The sequence below is a fragment of the Procambarus clarkii genome, chromosome 86, assembly GCF_040958095.1.
Source record: "Procambarus clarkii isolate CNS0578487 chromosome 86, FALCON_Pclarkii_2.0, whole genome shotgun sequence".
NCBI lineage: Eukaryota > Metazoa > Arthropoda > Malacostraca > Decapoda > Cambaridae > Procambarus > Procambarus clarkii.
Genome location: NC_091235.1, coordinates 12,201,488 through 12,213,900, shown reverse-complemented (window position 1 = coordinate 12,213,900; position 12,413 = coordinate 12,201,488). Strand labels below are relative to the sequence as shown.

Genomic DNA, 12,413 nt, shown 5'->3' with positions numbered 1-12,413 from the left:
GTGTGTGTGTGTGTGTTTGTGCATTTTCAATGATACAAGCAGGACAAGAATCAGCGGCTTTGTTGACATTTATCAAGCCGTTTATGTGCTTCGAATCTTCATAATTCAAGGTTATTATTGTCTGAAAAACCTCGTAGTGTTTCGGAGCTTCTAACCTCTTAAAATTGAAACAAATCCGCCATAATCGAATCAAAAGATGTAAAGGTTTCGTCAGTGGATGCGTTAAAGCTTACAGAATCCGAGCCCGGACGCCCACAGGAACCACTCACAAGGAAACAAACACAGAAAGGGGATCACTCAGAGAGAAACACGCTTCAGAGGGGCCCTCAGCACATCTGTGAGCCCTCAGATGAAGGGGAAAACCGCAGCAGATGAGCAGTCGTTGGCGGCATTCGGGGAACACTCATCTGATGACTTGTTGATACAGAAGAGAGGCTCGGAGGCAGACCAGAGAGGGTTTTAATGGAAAGTAGTTCGCCTATTTGAGGGCGATGGGCGTGGGGCAGAGTCAGAGGAAAGCTAATGGATCTGTATTTACGGCCAGCTGTTGAAGGGAGAGCTGGACATGCCACTAGGGGGCCGTTGATTGACGAGATGTACTCTCAGTGTTGGTGCCTGGAGGGTGGGCAGCGTGAGGGTGGGCAGCGTGAGGAAGGGCAGCGTGAGGAAGGGCAGCGTGAGGAAGGGATGCCTGGAGAAGGGCAGCGTGAGGAAGGGATGCCTGGAGAAGGGCAGCGTGCGGAAGGGATGCCTGGAGAAGGGCAGCATGAGGAAGGGATGCCTGGAGAAGGGCAGCGTGAGGAAGGGATGCCTGGAGAAGGGCAGCGTGAAGATGGGATGCCTGGGGAAGGGCAGCGTGAGGAAGGGATGCCTGGAGAAGGGCAGCGTGAAGATGGGATGCCTGGGGAAGGGCAGCGTGAGGAAGGGATTCCTGGAGGAGGGCAGCGTGAGGAAGGGATGCCTGGAGAAGGGCAGCGTGAGGAAGGGATGCCTGGAGAAGGGCAGCGTGAAGATGGGATGCCTGGGGAAGGGCAGCGTGAGGAAGGGATTCCTGGAGGAGGGCAGCGTGAGGAAGGGATTCCTGGAGAAGGGCAGCGTGAGGAAGGGATGCCTGGAGGAGGGCAGCGTGAGGAAGGGATGCCTGGAGGGTGGGCAGCGTGAGGAAGGGATGCCTTTAGAGAGGGCAGCACGGTGTAGGATAATGCTCAAAACCGCGCATTATTAAGACAAGCGAGAGTGAGAATCAAGGCAAACAAGATGTTTTTGCACATATCAATGGTTGACCTCTTCTTCCTGTACCAAAAACATGAGATAAAGTAATGACAAACAAAATATGACGACAAAGAAAACGAATATAAAACCGCAAAGAATTAAAAATAAAAAAAATAAATTAATAATTTTGAATACAAGAATGAATAAAAAAAACGTTTTTGGAGAATGCAAAATAATTAAACCAAAAAAATGATAAAATGATGAGAAGGAGAACGGTGAATAAGGAGGTGTGAGAAGAAAAAAGACGAGGAAGGAGGAAGAGAAGAGGAGAGAGAGAGAGAGAGAGAGAGAGAGAGAGAGAGAGAGAGAGAGAGAGAGGGAGAGAGAGAGAGAGAGAGAGGGAGAGAGAGAGAGAGAGAGAGAGAGAGAGAGAGAGAGAGAGAGAGAGAGAGAGAGAGAGAGAGAGAGAGAGAGAGAGAGAGAGAGAGACAGGCAGGGAGAGAGAGAGAAAGTGCAAATAAAGGGAGAAGGGAGTAAATGAGGCAAGAGAACGTTAACAAATGGAGTGTCCAGGATAATTAAAGGTGTATGTTCACTCACGCTGCCCACTCACAACGCCATAGTGCCACAACCCCATCCCCCCACTTCCCCCCCTTCACCGCCCACCTACTCACAACCAACCTACCTCGTATAGGTGGGTTGTGAGTGGGTGTCACAACGCCATATCGTTATTCCCCCCTTTCACCATCTTGGCCACAACCTTCAGGAATAAAGACCTTAGAAACATCTTAAATGTACAAATATATATATATATATATATATATATATATATATATATATATATGTGTGTGTGTGTGTGTGTGTGTGTGTGTGTGTGTGTGTGTGTGTGTGTGTGTGTGTGTGTGTGTGTGTGTGTGTGTGTGTGTGTGTGTACTCACCTATATGTACTCACCTATATGTGCTTGCAGGATCGAGCATTGACTCTTGGATCCCGCCTTTCTAGCTATCGGTTGTTTACAGCAATGACTGTGTGTGTGTATAACCGTGCTGAACCAATCAGTACGTAGTGTTGCGTCACTCAGACATCCATACATCTATACTGTAATGCATTTTGGTTGCATTTTGAATCAAGAGCACAGCCTAGGTATTCCATTGGAGTCTGACAGAACATTTGGGACAACTTGAAAGCCTTTGAGACAAATCTGGAAGCCTTCGGGATAACTTTGAAACCCCTGAGAAAAGGCTTCTAAGGAAACCTCTCAAGAGGTGTTTTGGAAGATTTTTGAAACGTTTGGGAAAGCTTCGAAGCCTTTCTGAAACCCACCAAGAAGCCTTTGGGAGAACTCTTGAAACCTTCAGCTCCTGAAGGTTTCAGAGAAACCAGCCGTGGAAACCCTTTCGTGAACGCGGAATCAATTGTGACAACTTTGAAACCTTTGGGAAAATATGGAAGTATTCAGGAAAATACCTAGTCGGGAATAGTTGGTACTGTATTTACCAAACATAATGCCACTCGACTGAGGTAAATATAGAAGATGCAGATTTTCATATTAAATCTGAATCTGCGCAAAACTGCACACAACAGATTCTTTTGCGCAGAGGTTAGAATAAATAAGAAATGTTTACCCAGCACAACAAAAGGAAAAAAAAAAAACAAATCCTGCTCCGGTCACCCTTTCATACATAGGGAATATGTATATTGACGGTATATACGTATTCATGTCGATAAAGAGGATGTACATTAATGATACTGTATATATATAATCTTTGAGGTGTATATGATTATACCCATCCAGGGTATGGGTATACCCATCCAAATCAACCAGGTACCCGAGGGTAAAGAATTATAAGTTGACTCATGTGTCAACTCATGAGTGCCCAACCCCTTGGGGTGGACGGTAGAGCGACGGTCTCGCTTCAAGCAGGTCGGCGTTCCATCCCCGACAGTCCAAGAGATTGGGCACCATTCCTTCCTCCCGTCCCCATCCCAAATCCTTATTCTGACCTTCCAAGTGCTATATAGTCGTAATGGCTTGGCGCTTTCCCGGTGATAATTTCCCTTTCACTCATGTGTGTGTGTATATATACCTGCCTGCAAGCATGCACGTGCACAGACATGTATAAAAACACACACACGAGAGAGCACAGTACCTCCAACAAGGTACTGTGCTTGTTGGAGGTACACAATACCTCCAACACATACAATAGAAAGCGAAGCTACTGACATACCTTGAGAGCTAGCGGAGGATCCGGCCGAGTAGGCGGCATAAAATGCACAGTGACGGTCGAGGCTCCAAGCTCGTTCTCGGCCACACACTCGTAATTGCCGTAGTCCGGGTCGTTGACGTGCTTGATGTAGAAGGTGGAAGCCCAGGAGACGAGTCCAGTCTGTTGGCGAGTGGTGAAACATATAGATTAATATACGTGGATAAAGAGGAAAAGGCAGGGATGATGGCAGACAGGAAGGCTGGAAGGCAGACTGGATGGCAGCGGAAGTAGAAAGCAAGGAGAAATGCAGGGAGCGGAGGGCAGCCATTCAGTTTCATGTTAATAGGGAAATATGTCGGGATTCCTTCAATGCTTCTGGGATACAATTTGTTGTGGAGACGTTTTCTGTAAGATGGCTTTACTAAAGGGCCATCCAGTGTCATGGATGGCTCTTAATCTTACTAAAAGGCCATGATTAAGTCGTCCCTCTGGATAGGTGACTTCTTATGAGACGAGAAAGTCATCATATATAAAAGGCAATCTTACATGTAGGAAGATCAAAAATGGGGAAAATCAATCTTCCCTGAGCGCTAGGTAAACCGGTTTACAAATAGATGGCCTTTGAAGGGATAAATCATGATTTAGAAAGTTAGCAAAGCTCGTGGGGAAAGGTAAATGGTGATTTAGAAAGTTTTCTATGAATAAACTTTGAAAGGTTGGGTAGGTTGCTTGTGTTCGTATATTTCTGGTTAGATAAAACAGTTACATTTTTAACGGAGTGGCAAATCGTGAGAACGGATTGGTGATGAGCAAAGTACGCGAACTCTAAGTGCAAAAGAATAAGGTGCGAAATTATTATTCATCGCGGTTTAATATATTCATGTGTTAATATGTTCATGAATGTGAGAGTTGGTTGCAACATCCTGGAATTAATGAAAAGTAGCATTGCAGCCACGATTGCAATACCAGCAACAAATGCAATAAATAAAAAATGAAAACAAAATTAAATTACCTTTTTCTCTAGCAATTGAACAGAGAGAAAGTCAATTTTCATAAAAAATAATTACTTAGTGTAAAACAGTTTTAATAACAGATGTAAGAAATAAATCATCTAATTTTTTTATTAATTTGGGATATTACCGCGGCGATATTGAAATTACAATTCGACCAAAAGCATTTCATTGCATTCTATTTGTTCATGACATGGACTCATGGAACCCATTCAAGTGTATCTGAAAAATCCTCAAAAAAAACTACACTGAACTGATTTAGATATTTCATACTGGAATGTATGTGATATGAGATATGTAATGATAAAAGGGTGTTTGAGAAACAGCGGGAAGGAAAAGACATGGATGGGGGAGAAGCGGAGTGTGAGGAAAAAACAAATATATGTGAACAAAAATATATATATAAATTGGGGGTGGTAGGAGAAGAAAATATTAACGTGTTCAATGAGAATCCACAAGGTCTTCTCTGATTACTCTTTATTTTCTTCTCCGAGGCTGTGGGTCCTTACAATTACACCAAAGGTGGTACCCTAATATATATATATATATATATATTAGGGTACTCAAAGGGTACAACTGTTACCCAATTAGGGTACAACTGCTCAAAGTTGAAGGTCAAATGCTTGGGGTTAGCGTCATTAGACATCACAGGATTATTGGTGATTTTTATCGGGAATGCAAAAGGGAGATTAGGATTGGCCCAGTGACCTCCTGAAGAGGGAGCAAGGACCCAAAGCCCCTCTTTCACAAAGTTTGTGGATGTGAAATGTTCAGCCTTGAATCCATAGACATTAGCACTGATTTAAATAATAGTGAAATGCCAATTACTGAAAACTGCGATGGGTCATATTATGCCCAAACCCCCCTGCAGTTTTCAAAATATGTGAAATGTCGGAAATTTGACACCTGAGGGTGATTTTTGAGGCGAATTCTGACTCTCTGCACCTATTTTCATTTTCAAATTACGATTTTTTATACCGAAAATATGCTAATTACTGAAAACGGCGATGGGTCATATTTTGCCTAACCCCCCCCCCCCTTTTTTCAAAATATGTAAAATGTCAGAAATTTGACTCCTGAGCGTAATTTTTGAGCCGAATTCTGACTCTCTGCACCTATTTTCATTTCCAAATTACTACACTTTATACCAAAAATATAACAATTACTGAAAATGGCGATGGGTCATATTTTGTCCAAACCCCCAATTTTGTCCTGCAGTTTTTGAAATATCTGAAATGTCGAAAATTTTATTCCTGAGCGTGATTTTTGAGCCGAATCCTGACTTTGCACCTTTTTTCATTTTCAAATTACGACTTTTTATACCGAAAATATGCCAATTACTGAAAACATCTATTGGTCATATTTAGCCCAAGCTCCCCTGCAGTTTTCAAAATATCTGAATTGTCGGAAATTTGACCCCTGAGCATGATTTTTGAGCCGAATTCTGACTCTCTGCACCTAATTTCATTTTCAAATTACGACTTTTTATACCGAAAATATGCCAATTACTGAAAATTGCGATGAGTCATATTTTGCCCAAACCCCCCAGGAGTTTTCAAAATATCTGAAATGTCGGAAATTTGACTCCTGAGTCTGAATCTTGAGCCGAATTTTGACTCTCTGCACCTATTTTCATTTTCAAATTACGACTTTTTATACTGAAAATATGCTAATTAGTGAAAACAGCAATGCGTCATATTTTGCCAAAACCCCCCTGCAGTTTTCAAAACATCTGAAATGTCGGAAATTTAAATCCTGAGCTTGATTTTTGAGCCGGATTCTGACTCTCTGCACTTATTTTAATTTTCAAATTAAGACTTTTTATACCGAAAGTATGCCAATTACTGAAAACGGCGATGGGTCATATTTTGCCCAAACCCCCCTGTAGTTTTCAAAATATCTGAAATGTCGGAAATTTGAATTCAGAAATGGATTTTTTAGTCGAATTCTGACTCTCTGCACCTATTTTCATTTTCAAATTTCGAATTTTTATACCGAAAATATGCCAATTACTGAAAACAGCAATGGGTCATATTTTGCCCAAACCCCCCCCCCCCCCCCTGCAGTTTTCAAAACATCTGAAATGTCGGAAATTTGACTCCTGAGGGTGATTTTTTAGCCGAATTCTGACTCTGCACCTATTTTCATTTTCAAATTTAGACTTTTTATACCGATAATATGCCTATTACTGAAAACGGCGATGGGTCATATTTTGCCCAAATCCCCCTCTAGTTTTCAAAATATGTGAAATGTCGGAAATTTGAATCCTGAGCCAGATTTTTTAGCCAAATTCTGACTCTCTGCACCTATTTTAATTTTCAAATTACGACGTTTTTAACCGAAAATAAGCCAATTACTGAAAACGGCATTAAGTCATATTTTGCCCAAACCCCTCTGCAGTTTTCAAAACATCTGAAATATCGAAAATTTGTCTCCTGAGCGTGATTTTTTAGACGAATTTTGACTCTTTGCACCTATTTTCATTTTCAAATTACGATTTTTTATACCGAAAATATGCCAATTACTGAAAACAGCGATGGGTCATATTTTGCCCAAACACCCGTGCAGTTTTCAAAATATCTGATATGTCGGAAATTTGACTCCTGAGCGTGATTTTGAGCCAAATTCTGACTCTCTGCACCTATTTTCATTTTCAAAATACGACTTTTTATACCGAAAATATGACATTTACTGAAAACGGCGATGGGTCATAATTTGCCCAAACCCCCTTGCACTTTTCAAAATATGTGATATGTTGGAAATTTGAATTCAGAAATGGACTTTTAAGCCGAATTCTGACTCTCTGCACCTATTTTCATTTTCAAATTACAAATTTTTATACCGAAAAAATGCCAATTACTGAAAACAGCAATGGGTCATATTTTGCCCAAACAGTTGCCCTGCAGTTTTCAAAACATCTGAACTGCCGGAAATTTGACTCCTGAGGGTGATTTCTTAGCCGAATTCTGACTCTTTGCACCTATTTTCATTTTCAAATTTAGACTTTTTATACCGAAAATATGCCAATTACTGAAAACAGCGATGGGTCATATTTTGCCCAAACCCCCCTTTAGTTTTCAAAATATGTGAAATATCGGAAATTTGACTCCTGAGCCTGATTTTTTAGGCAAATACTGACTCTCTGCACCTATTTTCATTTTCAAATTACGACGTTTTTAACCGAAAATATGCCAATTACTGAAAACGGCAATAGGTCATATTTTGCCCAAACCCCCCTGCAGTTTTCAAAACATCTGAAATGTCGAAAATTTGTCTCCTGAGAGTGATTTTTGAGCCGAATTTTGACTCTCTGCACCAATTTTCATTTTCAAATTACTACTTTTTATACCGAAAATATGCCAATTACTGAAAACGGAGATGGGTCATATTTTGCCCAAACCCCCCTGCAGTTTTCAAAATATCTGAAATGTCGGAAATTTGACTCTTGAGCGTGACTTTTGAGCCGAATTCTGACTCTCTGCACCTATTTTCATTTTCAAATTACTACTTTTTATACCGAAAATATGCCAATTACTGAAAACGGAGATGGGTCATATTTTGCCCAAACCCCCCTGCAGTTTTCAAAATATCTGAAATGTCGGAAATTTGACTCTTGAGCGTGACTTTTGAGCCGAATTCTGACTCTCTGCACCTATTTTCATTTTCATATTACGTCTTTTTATACCGAAAATATGCCAATTACTGAAAACGGAGATGGGTCATATTTTGCCCAAACCCCCCTGCAGTTTTCAAAATATCTGAAATGTCGGAAATTTGACTTCTGAGCGTGTTTTTTGAGCCGAATTCTGACTCTCTGCACCTATTTTCATTTTCAAATTACGTCTTTTTATACCGAAAATATGCTAATTACTGAATACGGCGATAGGTCATATTGTGCCCAAATCCCCCTGCAGTTTTCAAAATATCTGAAATGTCAGAAATTCGACTCCTGAGCGGAATTTTTGAGCCGAATTCTGACTCCTGAGGGAGTATTGACACCTATTTTCATTTTCAAATTACGACTTTTTATAACAAAAATATGACAATTACTGAAAACGGCGATGGGTCATATTGTGCCCAAACCCGCCTGCAGTTTTCAAAATATCTGAATTGTCGGAAATTTGACTCCTGGTGTGTCCCCTCCTTAATCCCCGGATTATGGGAGATGGGGAAGGGTGTGACGAGCCAACTTATCATCAATGACTTTAAGAAGGGAATGAAGAAGAGGGTAAACATGATCTGCTCTTGGCTCACCTTGGTAGTTTCATTGTCGTATTTGTCGGGGTTCATGCCGTTGGAGAGAAGATGTCCGTCTCTCTTCCAGGAGAAGCTTACCTCAGGGGCGCCCTCCGCTTGACATAGCAAGCGACCCATTCTTCCCTTTTCTGCCGCGGCTCGATTCAACAGCTGCAAACCACGGGAGAAGTTAAATACAATTAAGGTGGGGGTGGAAAGGTGAGTGGGGGTAACCTTTCGCTTCACAAACGTAGATACACAAAGATTATTGCAAAGAACTAGGATGTAACAAAGGTGAAAAAATGTTCTTCACCCAGAGACAGGTTATTAGAACAATGAATACCAAAAATGCTAAGGTAGAAAGGGAAAGATAAGCATTATAAACACATTTTGTAACTCACGAAATAATTATCTAACACTGTAATTAGGTACACTAAATAATTCCCTATTTATGACAATGCCCAAAAACACACTACATGACTGTAGGTCAGCTTTAATGATGCGATTAAGACGAGGCAATGTACCAAGCCTAATCCCTCAGATGGATCATATCTAAAGTGAGTAGGAACTCACTGCCTTGCCTCACAGATCAAGTAACATTTCACCATCAATTCTACACTCTGAATAAGTCTCCGTTGAGTGTGTCTTGTTAGTTGATGTGACTCCCTCCCTTCTAATGACTTCTGTTGGACTGACATCAACTCATCTGCTCTAGTAAACTGAATAACCTTATATTCAGAGCCCTGACTGATGCGTTACATCTTACTGATGTGTTCAGTGTAATTGGTGACCTTGTCTTACAAACACAAACACATCAAAGCTTAAGAAACTAACTGGTGTTTAAGTGAATGTATTTGTTGAGTTTACGAAAACAAAAATAGCCAGCTACTGTCCTTGTGTAAGTACTTTCTAGCTCCAGCACTTCGTATAGCCAGCTGGCCCCAGCACTTGCCGTCAACTCACCTGCGAGTGTGCCACCTGCGGGCGGGTCTTGACCACAAGGGTAACATTGGCCGTTGCCACCTTGCCAATGCCGTTGTTGACAACGCACGAATACACTCCTGTGTCGTTCCTGTTCGCTCGCAGCACCTTCAGCGACGCCTTCTTGCCTCTGTAGGACGGGACGACATGGTCAGTGGGGCGGGGTTGAGGTCATTCTACATAACACAATAGTCTTTTTCACTCCTACTGCTGGTAGCTCTTTTTTTGTGTAACTATTGTTATTACTACTAATGCTACAATTACTTGCCTGTCATTGCTAGGGTACCATTGGTAGGCTACTAGTACTGGGCTACCATTGCTAGGCTACCGTTACAGGACTACTATTGCTAGCTACCGTTGAAGAACTACTATTGCTAGGCTACCGTTGTAGAACTACCATTGGTAGGCTACCGTTACAGGACTACTATTACTAGCTACCGTTGTAGAACTACTATTGCTAGGCTACCGTTGTAGAACTACTATTACTAAGCTACCGTTGCAGGGCTACCATTGCTAGGCTACCGTTGCAGGGGCTACCATTCCAAGGTTACTATTTCTGAAATATGTAAGTGGCTTTGAGCGTGTATGTACCAATTTACATACCAAAAATAAATACCCCTCCCCATTGGACTTTCCCGTGAATACCTGATTAAATAATAAAGTCACCGATTTATCATTTTAAGTTTCATTATTGTTATTATTTGAATCATTTTTACTGTATTTCTAAAAAAATTTATTCAAAATGTAGGCTCTAAATGCATCATAACCACATTAAAGCTTTAGACATTGACAATGTAGGCTTTACATTCCACAGCCTAGTGGACCAAACTCTCACAAGTCAAGCCTGGCCTCGGGCCGGGCTTGGGAGAGTAGAAGAACTCCCAGAATCCCATCAACCAGGTATCAACGGCTTGGGAGAGTAGAAGAACTCCCAGAATCCCATCAACCAGGTATCAACCAGGTATCACTCCGCCCCCCGGGAAAGTCCAAACTGGTAGACAGAAAGCCCCAGCACAGTGCACGCAAACTCGCATAAAAGGTCAACAACTGACCTGAAAACTAAAAGTTCCGGAGGCCGCAAACTGCTCAAAAATTCCACATGCAGCAGAACCCTTTGACCTTTTCGCCGCGGCAGTGGCCGCAGGCGGCTTCCCCCCCCCCCTCCCCCCCCTCGATAACCTTGAGCTGCGGTAGTCCCCCCCATTCCAGCGGCAATAGAAGAGGCTATTCCCTACCCCCAGCAGGAATAGAATCCTTCCCAATCCATTGGTTTTACCGCATTTATCTATTCCTTCCTCCCCATTACAACGGTGATTCGTGTTTCATTTCCATCCCTGATCCGTCATCCTATCATTCCTAGTTCTTTCCCATTTCCCATTTCCAGGAGCTCATCAACGCCACCTAACTGCTACCCCTCTCCTTCCTTCCCATCTTTATCCACCTCTCTCCCATGCCACAACAACTCCGCCTAGTTCCTTTCTTCTCCTAGTCCCACTCACCCGAAGGTCTGCTCGGTGCGGGAGAAGCTGTAATCTTGTCTGGACCACTGCATCATGTCCTCGGCCAGGGGGTTCCCGTCGGCAGCACACTCCAAACGCGCGTCCTGCCCCTCCGACACCGTCACCACCTCCGATGTGTATTTGATGGCGGGCGGGTCTGGAAGGGCGTGGAAGATGAGAGGTCACTTGCGATGTCTACCCGCTGCCTGGCTGGCCTCTGTCTCTCTTAAAAGTATGTGCGCACATACACACGCACGAACGCACGCACACACATACACACACACACACACACACACACACACACACACACACACACACATACACACACACACACACTCACAAAAGTTAAGGGTCTAATACAGAGAATCAAAGTAACGAAAGACCTGAAAGAGACGTGAATCTGAGAGAAACAAAAGCAGGTGTTGTCTTTTGTTTTCGTCCGGCCAAAATAAATCATTTGGCTGCAGTTGAGCTCAATGAAAATAAGAAAATGGGAAAGGAAAAATGGCGTATTTGAGCGGATTAAAGGACCACAACAACACGAGACAGATATGACTAGGAAACCAACGGAACAGAGAGAGAGAGAGAGAGAGAGATGCACAGATGACAAAGAGGAATAAGAAGAAAACCGAGAGGGAAGGAATAGGGGTGAGTGGGTGGACCAAGAGGAATAGGGGTGAACCCAAGATCTCACAAGTCAAGCCTGGCCCCCGGGTCGGGCTTGTGGAGTAGAACTCCCAGAACCCCACCAGGGTACAACCCAGGAGGGAGAGGAGGACCTGGGTTAATAGACAGAGAGAGAGAGACAGAGAGAGAGACAGAGAGAGAGAGAGAGAGAGAGAGAGAGAGAGAGAGAGAGAGAGAGAGAGAGAGAGAGAGAGAGAGAGAGAGAGAGAGAGAGAGAGAGAGAGAGAGAGAAAATTGAAAGGAGAGATGGTGAGGAAGAGGGTAGGGACGAAAATCAAGAGGGCCAAGAAAAAACATAAAGACGAATCAATATAAAAAGAGATAGAAATGCATCTCTTGTTATATTAAGAAATCAACTTGTTAAGTTTAAAGGAATTCCAAAAGACACAACCATGTCCTTAAAGTAAACAACAGTCAAACAAATACCAATGAACGCAAACCAGGGAAAGAACGTTTATTTAAGGGGGAAGAAAGTTGATTTAAGGGGGAAGGAAGTTGACTTAAGGAGCCTCGGGTAAGAGGATGAATTCAAATTTTCTCTCTAGTATTCTCTTGTGTTAATCCCAAGTGGTTGACGATG

The 12,413-nt window shown here is 42.5% G+C and overlaps 1 protein-coding gene across 2 annotated transcripts in view; it reads right to left on the bottom strand.

Moving 5' to 3' along the window:
- The window catches only part of LOC123769483 (nephrin), a 362,317-nt gene that overhangs the window by 36,632 nt on the left and 313,272 nt on the right, over positions 1–12,413 (bottom strand). For both annotated transcript variants that reach the window (XM_069317115.1, XM_069317116.1), the window contains exons 12-15: positions 11,147–11,303; positions 9,630–9,777; positions 8,685–8,837; positions 3,442–3,600 (exon numbers count right to left, since the gene is read on the bottom strand). In XM_069317115.1, the coding sequence (XP_069173216.1) occupies positions 3,442–3,600; positions 8,685–8,837; positions 9,630–9,777; positions 11,147–11,303 (617 nt within the window). The remainder of the gene's footprint in view (positions 1–3,441; positions 3,601–8,684; positions 8,838–9,629; positions 9,778–11,146; positions 11,304–12,413) is intronic.